Source organism: Emys orbicularis, chromosome 10 (genome assembly GCF_028017835.1).
Source record: "Emys orbicularis isolate rEmyOrb1 chromosome 10, rEmyOrb1.hap1, whole genome shotgun sequence".
Classification (NCBI taxonomy): domain Eukaryota; kingdom Metazoa; phylum Chordata; order Testudines; family Emydidae; genus Emys; species Emys orbicularis.
In genome coordinates, this window is record NC_088692.1 from 23780407 (window position 1) to 23799248 (window position 18842).

The 18842-nt window shown below is 39.7% G+C and overlaps 1 protein-coding gene across 1 annotated transcript in view; it reads right to left on the reverse strand.

Moving 5' to 3' along the window:
- CLEC16A (C-type lectin domain containing 16A) overlaps window positions 1-18842 on the reverse strand; it is a 179282-nt gene that overhangs the window by 131817 nt on the left and 28623 nt on the right. The window contains exons 7-9 of the mRNA XM_065411644.1: window positions 18438-18612; window positions 16774-16827; window positions 10381-10494 (exon numbers count right to left, since the gene is read on the reverse strand). Coding sequence (XP_065267716.1) covers window positions 10381-10494; window positions 16774-16827; window positions 18438-18612 — 343 coding nt within the window. The remainder of the gene's footprint in view (window positions 1-10380; window positions 10495-16773; window positions 16828-18437; window positions 18613-18842) is intronic.

The window sequence follows — 18842 nt, forward strand, 5'->3', positions numbered from 1 at the left end:
AAACAAACAAAAATATGGGGCTGAGGAACACCCATTAATATAAAATACAGCTTTTAAATAAAATATAGGCATCCTTTACTATACCTCTAACCTCTTTTTAAACTTTTAAAGAGAGGTCAAAGTATACTTAATTGGTAGCTGTTTTCATATCAACTTCAATTAAAAAGGCTAGTTTCACTTGCAAGAATGTTTAGAATTAAAATACAACCACGTTGAGTGTGTCTTAGAGGATCTATCAGGAATTTGCCTTCTCAAAAAACTTAAAAATATTTAGAAAAAACCATGCACCCATATTCAGTCAAAAAACTGACATTTCCTAAATGTTTATGTACACAGCAGGCTCAAGCTGCAATGGTAAACACTGAAAAACAGTAACTGCTCATCTGTTAATTACATTAAAAGATGACATTTAAGATACACTTCCTGTGTGCACATATTCTGCATACAACATGGCTCCAAGAAAAACAATTTGCACTTGAAATGAAGGCCCCGATTATACAGAACTGAACACATTGCGATTCATTAAAATGTGTATGTTCTAACCCAAAAGTTATCACAATATCAGATGTGGTATAACTCTCACAAAATGAGAAGTTATTTTCCTATTGCTGGTGTGATAGATAAATTTATACAATTAAGGATAAGTATAGCTAGAAGACTATTAAGTACAATGTTCTTTTCTTGGCCCCGTCCTTCACTATTAGTAATGTCCCTTAGTCCTTGGTGCATCTGCCTCAGTCACCATCATTCCTTCCTCTCCCCACCCCCCAAAAACCTATAATAATTTCATAGGCCTTGTCTACAACGGTGAACTAGTCTGCATCACAGGGGTGTAAATTGTAGTACACATTAGCATGCTACACACTAACTGGCCTGTGTGGACCCTGCTGGTGCACACTGAAAGTTCTCTAGTGCACACAAACATAATCCTGTTTCAAACAGAACTCCATTAACAGCATTAGGGAACTTTTAATGCAGCCAGCAGGGTCTTCATGGGCCAATTAGTGCACAACACAGTAATGCACACTAAAATGTAAACCCCTCTGATGCAACACCACCAGGTAGACAAACCCTAATTGATTTCATTTTGTCCTTCTCTATACTCCCAAAACATCTCCGCAGATCTAGTTTTCTAAACTTATTTTGTAGTATGTTTCAGAGTAGCAGCCGTGTTAGTCTGTATCCGCAAAAATAACAGGAGTACTTGTGGCACCTTAGAGACTAACAAATTTATTAGAGCATAAGCTTTCGTGGGCTACAACCCACTTCTTCGGTATGCATCCGAAGAAGTGGTTTGTAGCCCACGAAAGCTTATGCTCTAATAAATTTGTTAGTCTCTAAGGTGCCACAAGTACTCCTGTTATTTTTGTAGTATGTGTGTGGGTGGCATGCATTATATAGAACAGAAAGACATGGCTTAACACAAGCCTGTTTCTTTTCTGATGCAAAGCTACAGTGTATCAAAGCAATTTAAGATGACATTCCCCCCCCCCCAGCCCCCAAAATGTGACAAATGCTGTAGATGGGTTTGCAGAGAACAAAAACAAAGAATAATTTGTTATGTGAAAAAATTCTTTCAGTCACTGTACATTCACAGCTTACATGGGCAATACTTCATCAGTTAAAATTGCTATCACATTTCAGGGTACAAATAGTAGCAATATGGGGGGGGGAAACCCACCACATAACAGCATCCACTGGAGTTAGTGGATACTGACTCCTGTCGTGCAACAAGAGTATAAGATTTTTGTAACTTTATCTCGTCAAGTGACTGAAGACAGAAAATAAAGACATGTCTCTTACAAGGACCTTTGGATGGCTCATTTATTACAAAAACACAGTACCCGTATTTTATGTGATATGATTAAGTATATTTCACAGTATTACTGCATGAACCCAATTCACACAAATTACCAATTTTCCAACTTTAGGATGTTCAACGTAATATTATTCAACTCAGTGCACTCCAGAATGAGAAACATGAACTTATTCCAAACTGCTGTGCCTTAGATAGGAAATAAATAAGTTCTGGAGAATTACAAATGAAGGCAGCTAAAGGCAAACATATATTGTTATGAACCATTCCCCTTGGCAACAGATGTGCAGCACTCCACTTAATAGGCTCATGACCAAGGAAAACACCTTCTCCAGTCACCCAGTGGTCTTATTTGCAAAGTCACCACAAAATCATTCTATTGTTTATTTTGTTAAAAGCAATATTCACCATTTGAGATGTGGGCAAGAAGCCTTAAGATGTCTATGAGGGCAAAGCTATGAAGTATCTCAGGAAATTCACACTCAGCAAAAAAAGCAATTCCAATATTTCATCACACCTAGGCTTCTTTATTTAACCTAACAACATTCCATATAGACAGCAACCTCAATCATCCAATGGCCTAGAGGAACACGGAACTCTTTAAATCATTGGGTGATCTGTTAGTTAGGGTTACCGTACGTCTGGATTTTCCCGGACACGTCCGGCTTTTTGGTCCTCAAATCCCCGTCCGGGGGGAACTGCCAAAAAGCCGAACATGTCCGGGAAAATACTAGTCCCCTGCTTACCTTTGAGCGGCTCCGGCAGGCTGCGAGCTGCAGGCGGATTCCTCCGCGGCGGCAGCTGCTGCTGCTCCCCCCAGACACCTCAGCTTTGTGTAGCTGAAGAGCCGAGCTGCCCAAACGCTACCGGCTTCACGGTTTGCCGGGCAGCCCCCAGACCCTGCGCCCCCGGCCGGGCACTTCCCCTCCCGGGCTCCGGCTGCACTAGGGAAGCACCCGGCAGGAGGCGCAGGGTCTGGAGGCTGCCCGGCAAACTGTGAAGCCGGTAGCGCTCAGGCAGCTGTTTTGCGTGGCTGGGAGGGAGGAGGGGGAATGCGGGGTGCTCAGGGGAGGGGCCGGAGTTGGGGCCGGGACGGGGAAGGGGCGGAGTTGGGGCCCCGTGGAGTGTCCTCTTTTTTTAATTTTTAAACATGGTAACCCTACTGTTAGTTGTAGGAGCCAGCCATACAAGGAAGGTCAAAGGACCATGAGCACCGACTTTAAGGCCTGCTGGTCAGTTGTTCTGATAACTTCCAGCTGGCAGATATCTCAGAATCAGCTTGTAAGGGGGAATTCCGGGAGCAAAGAACTGCTGAGAATGGCTGGTTTTCTTAAGTTTTGCTTGTGTGTGCATTTAAGTTCTGCAAGAGCTGAGCTTCAAGAACATTTCATCTAGCATCTTCCTCCAGCAGCTCCCCTATCCACTCTTGCTTTGTGCAGCAAGTTTCTGAAATATACTTCATTTAAAACAGGGCTTTATTCCGCAAATTTAGCAAGAGAGACATCCTTATTTTGAACAAATCAAGGTACATGCTACACAGGATATTGAGAAATACTATTTCTTAACTGTGAAACAGCACAGCCATGATCAATACACTGGTTCCTTGTTTGTGAGACAAGGATAATCTCATCTAGGGCAGTGGTTCTCAACCAGGGGTCAGGGGCCCATGGGGGGCTGCGAGCAGATTTCAGGGGGTCTGCCAAGCAGGGCTGCAATTAGACTTGCTGGGGGGCCCACGGCAGAAAGCCAAAGCCTTGCTGAATGGGGCTGAAGCCCGGGGTTCCAAACTCCGCCACCCGGGGCTGAAGCCAAAGCCTGAGACACTTAGTTTCGCAGGGCCCGCAACTGCCCTGCTTGCTACCCCTTAATCCTGGCCCTGGCTTTTATATGCAGAAAAAGTTGTTGTGACATAGGTGGGCCAGGGAGTTTTTAATAGCATGTTGGGGGGGGGGCGCGGCTCAAAATGAAAAAGGTTGAGAACCCCTGATCTAGGGGGCTGTTCGCATATGCTTGCTAGTGGAGGTGGTTATTTCCAAACAGCTGATCACATTTGAACAAATGTATGTTCTTATAGAGAGACGCAGAAAACTCAAATCACTGGATTTCCAGCACTCTATATTCTATATCTTCTGGTGGAGGGAATTCAGTGAGTATTTGTATTTTGAGATTAATACTGAGGGGCAAATCAATTGGGTAAATAATGTACATACTCAAGACTTCTGGCTCAAAGAAAAAAATTGGAAAAAACTGTCCCTTCACTTTTTAAACAAACTGCTGCATAGTTTGTTTCAGAACAGCAATAAAAACTGATGACATCATGAAAGGGATGCCTGGTAAGATCTCTAGCACAATTTGTAGCCCCAAAAGGTTCAAGTAAGGATTTGCAATTTGTAGAGAAAGCTTATTCAAACCTTGCCCAGGTCACCCATTGCTAATTACCATAGTAAGAAATACTTTGTTACGAGAATCCTTCACAATGGCCAAAAAAGGAAAAGAAAAAAAACGAAGGAGGGGGAAAAAAACAAACAAACAAAAAAACAACACAATCAACACTATGAAGCTTTTATATTTTAAACACGAAATTATCTCCCCTTAACCTCTCAAATCTATTTTTACCCTGAGATAGAACTGCAACACAGGAAATTTTAGAAATAACTAGATTTAGAGCCCTATTTATATTAATAAGTTCTTGTTACAAGAGGCATGAAAAATGGAGGAACAAATGAAGTCCTTGTTCTTTTTGGGAACATCTTATAAGATGCAAGTTGCAAGAATCATTTAGTTTATTTTTCCCTTTCCGTTATTTAGTGACTCAGCTATTTCTAGAAGACTGAAACAGTTTTCATTATAAAGAAAATGTTCAATATATTGCAAGTACATTCTTAATGCGGTGTACTGTGGACTATCAATGTGAATGAAACACATGTTGGGACAAGGAGATGAACACTCATCAAGAACATACTATAAAAAGGCCAGTTTTCATGGCCTGTTTAGTCTGGAGAAAAAGAATGGTTAGAAAGAGCTAATATGTAATGTGTGCTGTCAGATACAATAGCTACACACCCCTAATACTTTAAACGCAAGACCAGAGCATAAATTACGTGCCTTCTAAATTAATTTCTCAAGGTTGATACCAATTTTAGGTTAATGTTAATTTACACCTTCAAGTAATTATTTATATATTTGCAGTTTGATTTTGTGTAACGTGTGCTGGTAAAGCAAGGCAATACCAGTAACTTAGCTTCATATTACGAGAAGGAGAAAGTAGGTTAAACAAAAACCAAGAAAGCTAAAACAGGTAGGATTGAGCAACATCCGAACTATACAGGAAACAGATCTCACTGACAGGAAGGAAGGTAAACCTTAACGTGACTATTGTTAAATTGTTTATACTATATTCTCCCTGACTTCACATATTTAACTACAGTCACAAGAAAAACATAGCAAGAGCTTCATTTTAACACTGTCCAATAACAGGAAGTATATAGAAAATAGTTACCTCTACATGTAATTTCTGCTACTCACATCTATTTTCAGAACTTGATACACATTGATATGGGGTGTTTGTTCACTTATAACATATATATGTTTTTAAACAGGCACCGTCGAGACTTCCTGGCATAAGTTTCACTGAACGGTATCTGTATACACAGGATTTGGATTCTTAAAGTAAAAACATCTGTTACTGCTGATCTTTTTTGAGCAGTAATCATTATGGGAGTTGTTGTGCATCAATGATAGGGTTACAACGTGTCCGGTTTTCGACCGGAAAGTCCGGTTGACAAGGGGACCTGGCAGCGTCCGGTCAGACGTACTGACCGGACACCAAATGTCCAGTTACTGTGGGCAAGGGGGAGGTGCTGGGTCATCAACTCACACCAGCCCCTGTTCAGCGGGGGCTGCCTACTACCTGCAGGCAGGCAGGCTCTGTGTCAGGCTGCGGCTCCTGTCCCAGCCCCGGAGCAGAGGGAGCCCAGTGAGCGATGGCAGGAGGGAAGGGAGGGGGGCTCGAGGGAAGAGGCAGAGCAGAGGGGTCCAATTTTCAGACATTAGAAAGTTGCCAACACTAATCAATGACCTTATCTTTTTGTAGTCACCAACATGTGCTGCTATTTCTATTACAAACCCTGATTTCCAGAAATTAGTACCATAGCAAAGCTGTCAAATGCATTTTGACATAAAAGCTAACAGACCTGTCTCACAAGTTATGTTACAAGGGTAACTGTTAGTTCCCAAGCTGTCCTCCAAGCTATTTTTGTTTTGAAATTGACTCACCTGTGCAATGCATAGGCAAATCGACATCACCTTATTAGATGGCATCAAAAGCTGCTGACAGCTCGAACAGTATCTGCATGGACTCTACCTGATCTTCATCCATCACTAGGAGATTGTACTTCTTGCATTGGTAGACTTTCGTTCCATACCCAGCTCTGTATTCAGACTGGCAAGGACCAAGGTGATTGAGGCAACAATTGTCTTACTATAACCTTCTCTGTAATCTTAACCAAAAAAGGAAGAAGCAATATTGGTCAACCATTAGCAAGACCCTCAGCATCAAGTGTTGGTTTCCTGAGCAGAGGATGCACCAGAGCTTCTTAAAAAGAAGCTGGCACCCTACCCTCCCTAATGAAGGCATTAATCTCCACCAGCATTGGATCCAGTACTTTCCTCACTGGCCTTCACTAGCCAAAAAGAACATGGATCCAAAGGGACAGTACTGGGATAGAGTACACACCACATCTCTAGTTTGAAGATATTGATGGGGCACAAGTCTGACTGCTTTTGTGATAAAGTAGATGCAAACCTCTTACAGACTTCAGTATTCAACACTGCATTGCTTTATCCTCACCTAGGCACCCTTACTACATACCACTGGCTCATATTTATAGCCAGGGTAATTGAGAACAATTTTCAGATTCTACTGAGTCTGATCTTTATATCCACGTGAAATGCCATTCAGTTGATCCAGGACTTCTAGTAAAAACAATGCTAGAGATCCTCAGTTTTGAAATACCCAAAATATATGTTTAAAATAGCACACTGATGCAATTATTTCATCACCATTTTGCCATACATTAGTACCTGGGAAATGTAAGTCTCTGAAGACATTTCAAATACCAAGAGACACAAAACTTTGAACTGAGGTGCAGTCTCTAACTTTCAAGATGAAACTTTCCTCTTCTCTTTAGCTTATGGCTGCTTCTCATTATAGTATGTTAAAATACAAACGCACAAAGGATATAGGACCTAAAAATATTTTTACGGTAATCTAAACACAATGCAAGTCTATGGAGACAATATTAGCATTCAAACACGTACTGTGGAAGACTACAGCATACAGTAAGAAATGAGGAAGAGAAATCTGTTGTGACTTACTAAAATTGAGAATTCAAAGTAAAATTTAACACTCAAAGAGGAAGAAAATAGTAAGTTAAGCCTGTTCTTCACTCCCAACTCTTCTACAATGTCCCTGCAGACACACAGAGCCCGCCTTCTGGCCATAGATTTCCTAGTAATAAGCTGCTTCTGCATGAAACCCATTTACGGCATACAATAATTACTTGAGGCAAGACGACCCCATTCCTGAGCAAAGTTTTAATTGATAAATACGAAGAAATATATCACTGCTAATTCTTACCGACAAATTGCACTCAGTGCCAGTATCACTCCGTGGTGATACTGGTACTCAGCTACCTAGGAATAGCCCTGGAGAATAACCCCTAAACCAGTAGGCATTGACTAAAACTAACTCTGGGACCCAACATGAGTCATGCCAGCAAGTGAGTATTATCACAGGTTGACAGAGAAGAGAACACTACATGGTCCTGCCCAACCCTATCCCCAATACATCAGGAACCTCTCAATACCTCTGACCGGCTTTAGCCTGTCAGGACCATACATGAACATAGTTACACATACATCATGTTGTCTGTCTGTTTTCTTGGAACCATGCTGAATACCTGATAAGTATACATTCTCTTCACTGGAGGCCTCTTGTCCAGCTTCCCCAATGGGCTATATTCCCTCCTGCTGACAGGTTTTCCATTGGAGATTCCCCCACAGGTTTCCCCAATGAGCTTAATGAAACCCTACCTCCTTGTAAATACTTCCTAGAGTCTGTAGTTGAACCCTCCACAAATTTAGTTTCCCTAACTGGAAGTTTTCCTATTGTCCACTGAAACCTCTTAGCCCCAAAAGCTCAGTTCACTCTCCTACAAGCAAACTTCTATCAGCGAGCACTGAAAGATTTAACATCTGCCCTACTTAACTAATGTGATTAGGTATGACATGACTTCCAGTTTATATGCAGCCGGTTCCTTTTATCTTGGGCAGTAGGAAGTGGCAGCCAAAAAAAAGCACTAACAAAAACCTGCACAAGTAACAATAAAAGTGAACCCAAGCTTGTAGGAAATCCACAAACCTGTCAATGTTAAAACAAACATATGCCAAAACACTCAAACATCAGATACAAGTGCCTTTGCATAATAGCTGTGAACTAGAATAAGTGTAATTTCTGCAGACAGACAGACCCCACCCTCTGACCACAGGTTTCCTAGTAATAAGCTGCTACTGCATGAAACCCATTTATGGCATACAAGTAACACACACAGATACATCCAGTATGTGACAAACAGAATGTCACAGAACTTTGCTAACGTGAATAAGAGATTACTTTATCTGGAAGCGTTAACTCACAATACTACCATTCCACCCTGCAGTGTCTGTTTAAAAAGAAATCCAATATTAAGAGCAATGTCGGACTACCCCACTTAACTGTGCCCAATAGCCACAGACAAGAAAGATCAGCCCATAACAACAAAGGTCCCCTGATACAATGACACATTAGGAAAGTTCACTTTTGTTAAAGCAAGCCTTTTTCAGAGGTTCTTTCAAATATCCTTAAATATGCTAAAAAGCCAAACCTGAAGTTAAATTTGGTGGGATAAAAATTGTGCGGGCGGCGGGGCGGAGAAGAGAAGGTTATACCAAGAGAAGTACCCTTCTCCCGACCGGCTCACATACTTAAGCCTTGTCTACACTTGTGGCGGCATGTAGTGTACATGTAGCTACATGCCACGGCAAAAGGCTCTCATGGCAGTGAGGAAAGGCTCCAGCAGCTCCCCCTTCCACAGTCTTTCACTGTAGCATAGATGTTGGAGGCACTGGTTGGGCGTGTAAAGAGCCAAACAGGATATACACCCTATGGTTCTGTCATGTCTGTACTCTACTCATATGAGCAGTGCTTCATCACCTACACACTGTTATTTATATCTATGCTAACTGGGCATTCAGTGTCTGTACCAGGGGTAGGCAACCTATGGCACATGTGCCAAAGGCGGCACACGCGCGCTAATTTTCAGTGGCACTCACACTGCCTGGGTCCTGGACACTGGTCCGGGGGGCTCTGCATTTTAATTTAATTTTAAATGTTTAAGAAGCTTAATTTAAAAAACCTTATTTACTTTACATACAACAATAGTTTAGTTATTTATTATAGACTTATAGAAAGAGACCTTCTAAAAATGTTAAAATGTATTACTGGCACGCGAAACCTTAAATTAGAGTGAATAAATGAAAACTCGGCACACCACTTCTGAAAGGTTGCCAACCCCTGGTCTGTACCCTACATGCCTCAATAAATGGAGATATAGACTTAGAGGACGTATTTCACTTTTGACATAGGAATTACAGTCTGTTTATATCATGATTTGACTGCCTTAAGAGTAGCTAGTTTTTCTAAAGTATGCAAATACAAGCACACGCTGCAGGGAATTCAGAGATAAGTAACATTGGCGATTTAATCTTTCTTCCTATGTAATAAATAAAGATTACTTTAAATATCCATTAAAAAGGAATAATATATCTAGTTATTTTAAAACATTGGCTGCCGTTTCTACTACAGATCTCACATAACTATTATATTTTTATCTATAATTATGTATATCTGCTTGAAAGTTATGGCTGCTATAGGTTTCAGTTCTCAGAATTTGCTGAATCTAATTCAATGACTGAAAGGGACCTGGGAATCAAAAAACGGAAGAGCATCACTTTCCCTGATGTAACAGGCTGATATATTTTTAGAAATAAAAACAACTGTAGAAGAACTTTGGATACATTACACACCTAATTATAAAACAGTTGATTTAAACATTCACAGAATGAAATCACAGGGTTAATTTTTAAAAACACTGTAATTTGTACCAAATAGCTTGAGTCCATATTGCATTTTCATTTACAATTATGTAATAGGAAAGCTATAGCTTGGCTTCATCTCCAAAACGTGATAAGTCTACATAAAAACTGAAAGATACTATTAATGAAGAGAAGGAAACATTTAGGGTAATAGAAAAAAAACGGAGCAGATGAAGTGCGTCTTAACAGAAAGGTCAATCAGGCTGCAAAACAGTCTCCCACTGAATGCGATAGAAACTCATCAATGCTGTTCTCCAGAAGCAGACAAGTATTTTCCAACCAGATTACTCCATCCCTTTCTCTCCCTTTAAAAAAAAAAAAAAAAAAAAAAAATTACAATAAAGACATACAAAAGTTAGTTGACCACTTACTGAACTTCTCTGGATATCTTGCTCAACTTTTGAGGAGAATACTGAAAGGTCTCCATTAAGAATAACCTCAGCCAGCGAGTTCACCAGAGGTGCATAATGTATAATCAGGAAAACCTATTAAGAGGGGGAGGGAGAAAAGAATGTTAGACATATACAATTTTAGACACTGAAGGCATTTTCCCCACCTAATTAAATCCTTAAATTTCTTTATGTTACATAATGTCTAATAAAAAACCCAAACTGGGATATACTTGAGCTATAATTAGTATTCGGGAGGAACACAGACCACAGTCCCTTTCTACATCAAATTAATCTCCCTTTCCCTGAATTCCAAACCTGATTGATAGTCTACTTGGCCAGTGTTCACAAGTTTCCTTTTATCCTCTTCCAGCTAAGCACTATGTATTCCTCCCCATTTATTTTAAGAAACATGAAGACTCTATAGCATTCGCCTACAGTCAACCCATTTCATAGAAATCTGTTATTGGAGAAAGCCAGGACAGTTAAGTGATTGTGGTACATTATATCCATTGGCCTTGTGGTATGGGAACACCTAGCAATATCCCATGCATAATATTTTACAAAAGCATAGCACAAGATTTGCTTGATGGAGAAAGTAGTGGGTGAAGTTCTATGGCCTGTGTTTATGATCTAGACTGACATCCTGCAGAACAGTCCCTTCTGGCCTAAAGATTTAAGACTTTTCAACAGTGTAAGAACATTTTTCTTAATAGTTGTTTTTCAGCGAGAGGTATCTGGCAAGTCTCAATGTCAAGAGTCAACAGTGTAACGCTGTTGCAAAAAAAGCAATCATCATTCTGGGATATATTAGCAGGAGCATTGTAAGCAAGACACAAGAAGTAATTCTTGTGTAACTGTCAGGGTGGTTAAGCAAAGGAATAAATTGCCTAGAGAGGTTGTGGAGTCTCCATCATTGGAGATGTTTAAGAGCAGGTTAGACAAACACCTGTCAGGAATGGTCTAGTTTTATGATTCTATATAACGTAGGAATAAGCTCAGTGTAATGTAGGAATAAGGCTCCAACGTTTTCAACATTTAAGCACTTAGGTCAGGGGTCAGCAACCTCTTGCACGCGGCTCGCCAGGGTAAGCATCCCTCGCCCGCGCCGCTTCTCGCAGCCCCCATTGGCCTGGGACGGCGAACCGCGGCCAGTGGGAGCTGCGATCGGCCGAACCTGCTGACGCGGCAGGTAAACAAACTGGCCCGGCCCACCAGGGTGCTTACCCTGGCGAGCCACGTGCCAGAGGTTGCCGACCCCTGTAATAGGTGCTACAGAAAAATCTAAAATAAATTCCGCCGTAGTTGTGCTAGGTGAAAGAGACAAAAACAGTTTGAGTCACCAGCACCCTGTGTTCACTGTTTGAACACATCTGCTTACAGATCATGATATTACCAGGCCTTCAAATGGAAAGGGGGAACCTTTGACTTCCTATTTTGCAATGATGGGCTAGAACCCATATAAATCCCCTTCAGAATTTCATAGCAATATGCTCTCAAAGATTAACTTTGAGGTACCCTTTAGAAGTAACTCAGGAACGTAAGGCAGTGGCCTGCCTACTCACAAGAATGCCCTGACATAAAACTACATTACAACTGTGCTTTGGGAACAGCAGTGGCTTCCCATCTGCTGCTGGATGCAATTCAAGTTGTTGGTTCTAATTTACAAAGCTGTTCATTATATAGAGTATCTGGTATGCCAGTGGCCATCTCTGTGTATGCAACACTGATGGCAGAAATCACTAAAGTGGTTTTCTTAACAGTTACTTAATGTGTACTCTTCAAAACGAGATTATTTCAGTGGAGGAACCTGGCTGTCCAGCTTCCACTTTGTCAGAGGAGATATTTATTGACCTATAGAGATCTATTTCAGGAATCCTTCATCAAGCCTTTGCTTCACTACAGACCATCGAGATATTAATTAACAACTTAATGGTGATTGAGGAGGTATAGCTTGGGAAGCGGTTTTCTCATATGTGAGTAGTTCCTATAATCCTGAATTTGTACTGACAGATACTATCACAATGAGAGCATAAAATAAACAGGGATTGCATTTTACAATTTATACTCAAGTCAGATGGACCAAGTTGTAGCACAAGACTGAGACCATACTAACGATATGCAATATAGTAGAACCATAAAGGAAGAGTTTTGCTGCATTAACTACTCAGCATCTTGATACCAACGTGGAAATATACTATTCAAAGTTATGAATAATGTTCTGCCCCTAGATACGCACATTTGATTCTCAATGATTAAAAAGAAATCCCTCCCATCGGCGAAGGTAGCGTCTACACTAAAGCGCTGCAGCTGTGCCACTGTAGCGTTTTAAGAGTAGACAAGCCCCAGATATGATGAAATAGGCCCAATGAGCTGCTGAGCAAAGCTGGGTGACGTTTTTTGGATAAATAATTCAATCCCGGAGAACTACAGTTTCAGTCAACCCAAAACTATTGTAAATTTGACACAAAAATTGTTTGGGCTAGATTTATAAGAGGGCTTAGGTGCCATTCACAAAATGGCTAGAGGACCCAGTGCCTCCTTTATTACCTTCAGCTAAGTAGTTAAAGTGGTTACCTGGAATGTGAGACACCCAGGTTAAATCCCTCCCCCCCCCCCCCCATGATGCAGAGCAGGGACATGAATTTGGAATCAGAGTTCACAATTCTAAGGAAGGGTAGAAGGGAGTACAGAAAAATAGAGACAATGGATTTCAGGAAGGCGGACTTTGGTAAGCTCAGAGAGCTGATAGGTAAGGTCCTAAGGGAATTAAGACTGAGGCGAGTTACCAGTTTTTCAAAGGGACATTATTAAAGGCCCAAAAGCAAGCTATTCTGCTGGCTAGGAAAGATAGAAAATGTGGCAAAAGACCACCTTGGCTTAACCATGAGATCTTGCATGATCTAAAAAATAAAAAGGAGTCATATAAAAAATGGAAACTAGGACAAATTACAATGGATGAATATAGGCAAACAACACAGGAATGCAGGGGCAAGATTAGAAAGGCAAAGACACAAAATGAGCTCAAACTAGCTACAGAATAAAGGGAAACAAGAAGACTTTTTATCAATACATTAGGAGCAAGAGGAAGACCAAATACAGGGTAGGCCCACTGCTCAGTGAGGAGAGAGAAACAGTAACAGGAAACTTGCAAATGGCAGAGATGCTTAATGACTTCTTTGTTTCGGTCTTCACCGAGAAGTTTGAAGGAATGCCTAACATAGTGAATGCTAATGGGAAGGGGGTAGGTTTAGAAGATAAAATAAAAAAAGAACAAGTTAAAAATCACTTAGAAAAGCTAGATGCCTGCAAGTCACCAGGGCCTGATGAAATGCATCCTAGAATACTCAAGGAGCTAATAGAGGAGGTATCTGAGCCTCTAGCTATTATCTTTGGAAAATCATGGGAGACGAAAGAGATTCCAGAAGACTGGAAAAGGGCAAATATAGTGCCCATCTATAAAAAGGGAAATAAAAACAACCCAGGAAACTACAGACCAGTTAGTTTAACTTCTGTGCCAGGGAAGATAATGGAGCAAGTAATTAAGGAAATCATCTGCAAACACTTGGAAGGTGGTAAGGTGATAGGGAATAGCCAGCATGGATTTGTAAAGAACAAATCATGTCAAACCAATCTGATAGCTTTCTTTGATAGGATAACGAGTCTTGTGGATAAGGGAGAAGCGGTAGATGTGGTATACCTAGACTTTAGCAAGGCATTTGATATGGTCTCACATGATATTCTTATCAATAAACTAGGCAAATACAACTTAGATGGGGCTACTATAAGGTGGGTGTATAACTGGCTGGATAACCGTACTCAGAGAGTAGTTATTAATGGTTCCCAATCCTGCTGGAAAGGTATAACAAGTGGGGTTCCGCAGGGGTCTGTTTTGGGACCGGCTCTGTGCAATATCTTCATCAATGGCTTAGATATTGGCATAGAAAGTACGCTTATTAAGTTTGCAGAGGATACCAAACTGGGAGGGATTGCAACTGCTTTGGAGGACAGGGTCATAATTCAAAATGCTCTGGACAAATTGGAGAAATGGTCTGAGGTAAACAGGATGAAGTTTAATAAAGACAAATGCAAAGTGCTCCACTTAGGAAGGAACAATCAGTTTCACACATACAGAATGGGGAGAGACTGTCTAGGAAGGAGTATGGCAGAAAGGGATCTAGGGGTTATAGTGGACCACAAGCTAAATAGGAGTCAATAGTGTGATACTGTTGCAAAAAAAGCAAACATGATTCTGGGATGTATTAACAGGTATGTTGTGAGCAAGACACGAGAAGTCATTCTTCCGCCCTACTCTGCACTGGTTAGGCCTCAACTGGAGTATTGTGTCCAGTTCTGGGTACCGCATTTCAAGAAAGATGTGGAGAAATTGGAGAGGGTCCAGAGAAGAGCAGCAAGAATGATTAAAGGTCTAGAGAACATGACCTATGAAGGAAGGCTGAAAGAATTGGGTTTGTTTAGTTTGGAAAAGAGAAGACAGAGGACATGATAGCAGTTTTCAGGTATCTAAAAGGGTATCATAAGGAGGAGGGAGAAAACTTGTTCATCTTAGCCTCTACGGATAGAACAAGAAGCAACGGGCTTAAACTGCAGCAAGGGAGGTTTAGGTTGGACATTAGGAAAAAAGTTCCTAACTGTCAGGGTGCTTAAACACTGGAATAAATTGCCTAGGGAGGTTGTTGAATCTCCATCTCTGGAGATATTTAAGAGTAGGTTAGATAAATGTCTATCAGGGATGGTCTAGACAGTATTTGGTCCTGCCATGAGGGCAGGGGACTGGACTCTATGACCTCTCGAGGTCCCTTCCAGTCCTAGAATCTACGAATCTTCCAGGCGAGTGTGCTAACCACTGGGCTAGAGTCATTCTCAGTACATACATCCTATCTCTGGCCAGTTTTTATTCAAGACATTTAGTTCACCCCAAAATGAAATTTCTCAAATTTCACTTGGCTGGTTTGTGTGTTTTTTTTGTTTTGTTTTAAAAAAATCTTTTCAGAACGGTTAGTGAACTGAAAAATTATTGACTATCTCTAATGCTGAGTACTTCTCAATACTCCCATTTACATGAGGTAGATTAGAGGGCTCAAAGCATCTCATAAGAGGCATTTAGTGACTTAACAAGGCTGATTCCCTTAGTTTCAAGTGATTGCTACAATAAGGTTTCATTTCTGAGGTCACTAAACCTAACTCAAATTGAAAATGATGTGGGAAACAGAAACTTAGCAGCACTGCAGTGTTTCCTTCTCTGAGGCAACAAAACAGGTGGAAACTGGTTTTTACAATGTCTACAAATCGTCATAAAGAAATCAACCTGGGAGGATACCCCCACTTATAAAAAGTCTGATTTAAGAATTCATAGATTTAAAAGTAAATCATTTTAAAATATCACATCTAGCAGAAATCTCAAGTCAATAATATATTTTGACCGAAATGTATATATTTATTTAAGAATGTAAATGTATTGAGCATGTACATGAAGTATGCAGGTAGGCTAATATTTAGCTGACAGAATTAGCTTTTTTCAATCTCTAGGGTAAACAGCAATAATCCGAAGAACAAAAATGAGCATTTGGCATTTTCAAGAACTTTTATTTAACTATATATTTCACCACTCACTTAAAAATTCCCAATTTAAAAGAAGTTTATGGTGGCACTCTGATCTATTGTAAAGTTACCTAACTAAGATGTGTGCAATCCATAATGGCATTTTCAATTGTCAGAATTTATAGCATCTGCTCAGTATTCAGCCACTCAATTTTTATTTTTGTAAATACAAGAAAGCTGATCACGTTTCATGAGACATAAAACAAAAGCACTCCCTACTTGTAATTAAAGATCCCACAACATTTTGCACAAGAGTAAGAGATTCAAAATCCTAATTTCTGTATGTACTAGTCAAATTGAAATTTGGAATGCTGTATTCTGCCTGTAATTACAGTTGAATACCGTATTCTTCATTTCAGTCCTAACTTGTCGTACAATGCTGTTGTGCAATGTTTAACAGCTGCTGCATTCCACTCAAGAGGTGGCTGCATTAAACTGGTGAGTTAAGGGATTGTTACATCTCAAAATATCTGCCTTTTACTGGTGTTCTAAAGATTTAATTAGGTAAAGTTTGTAAAGTATTCCGAGAACCTCCAAGGAAAGGTACTAGTAAGTAAAGAGTAGTAGTTGGCCCATGTGATGACCAGTGAGCTAATGATTTAAAAAATAAATATACAAGTGTCCCTTAAATGTACACACTGCACCTCAAAACTGAGCACAATTCTCTCCAGCTGAAAAATAGCCCCCTAAAACACACAATTTATAATGAAATTACTGAGACCATTACAAACACCACATTGAAATGTGACATACTTGTGAGAGAAGATAGAGAGAAACTTGGAGACTTATTTTTGGACGCTCCCCACCCTATGGAAGAAAGAAAAGAATGCCCAGTTAATTACAGAAAACTAAGGTAATTACAACATTAAATAGAACAAAGGCCAACATTTTTAAAAATAGAAGAATGTAAGTATAAACACTTGATTTATTCATGTGCACTACCTCCCCACTTCCCCCAATGCTACTAAGTTCCAAGGAATATGCTGACATTTTCCAGTGACTTTCCATTTCTTTGGAAAAGGATTTCAGAAGAATGCATTTTTCATTTGCTGCACGCTTGAAAATATGGCTGCACATTGTTTTTGAAGCCAAAGCTTCCTGTAATATTTATTTTTACCAGATGCTTAAGTGAGAAGTACATTTTTATCCCTCCAGCATATCCTTACCAGATGGTACTTATGAAATGACAAATTAATAAAAGGAGGCTCTTACAATTTGTTATTCCACAGAATCAATTAAATAAGACCAATAAAAGTTTTACTGGAGTTGTTGACATTCAGTTGTTGGATTCAAGTAGGTAATTCTGGCTTCACAGGCATTTTCTCTCCATAATCAGAACACAATAAATGCTTATAGAATGACAATACTTTAAAATCTCCATTAAAATTAGAATAATCTGATTTCTGAAAGAACCACTAACACCACAGAAAAGAGAACTATTTACAATATTTACAGTCTCTTTTGTCTGAAGCATGTTGTTTTAAGTCACTAGAGATATTTGCATTATAAGACATGGAAGGAAACATGGCTGAAGCACAAGACTGGAAGTCATAAAATCTGGTCTATACGTACCTCTACCACTAACTCACTGTTTAAAATGAAGATAATTACTTTACCCAGAAGGGGATATGACAGGTTAAATTAACATATTAAAAACACTAAGATCTTTGATGGCAGGCTCCATAGAAATGCAAAGTATGATAAATCTTCAGAGATGTCACACAATTATGACAAGGATAAAAAATACATGAGGATCACAAGACACATGCAATTACCACGGAGATAGGCGCTGTATAAGAACCTGGATTAGATGGAATTTAAGCAAACTTTTCATCTGTTCCATACAGTAGATAGTAAGTCTGATTCTGCTCCTTTTAATCAGTGACATGTTTAAAAAAAAAAAACCCACTGAAATTAGAAAAATCAGACTAGAGGCAAGGTGCATGGATTTGAGAATTTTATAAGTAACAGAGATCCTGTTTTGAATCTTAAAGGTTACTTTTTTAAAAAGCATCTTTCTGATACAATTATACTGGCCTTTTAAAACATATTTCAGAGAAATTTAGGCCCAGACCTGAACTTACCGCTTCTGTCCCTACTGCTAACATTAAATGCTAAACAATGGTTAACAACTACAATTGACTCTAAATGTTTAACAACTACATGGGCTAATGTATGAGAGTCTTTACCTAGGTTCATATATTCCTAAAACAGCATCTCCCGGGCAGTCATCTTTTAATTTAAGAAAAGCACAGACCTGAATTATTTAAACTGTTTTTCTTGTAAAGTACTTAAATGTAGAGGATATTAATTCTACTTTAGGATACACTTACTGCACAAATTACTGTAAATACTGAGTGGAAATCATTAATTATTAAGACTTAACTAATCACTAAATCATGCAAGCTATTCCTTACCTTATCTTGATTTACTAATGAATACACATAGAGAGGCAGAAACAGCCTATTAAGTAGGTGGTCTGTGAGCACATCATTTAAGAATTCACAATTAATGATAAGGATATCATTAAGATAATGCAAATGATCCAGATGTTCTGCTACCAAATCACTCAGTTTGCCTCTATTTCTGTGCCTGAAAGAGACAAAGATTTAGACATAGCTAAGGTAGAAGAACAATCAGAACTCAGTAAGATAATGTATCTGCATCTTTTTTCTGTCTTATTCCAATGCAGACATCCAAGTTACCTCCTGTAACCTTAGAGATTTGACAATCAAAATGAAGCAATTGAAGGAGAGTGTTGTCATTTTAATTGCACAATGCAACATCCACAGTGATGAGTACAAGATTTCGGTTTTCTGGAG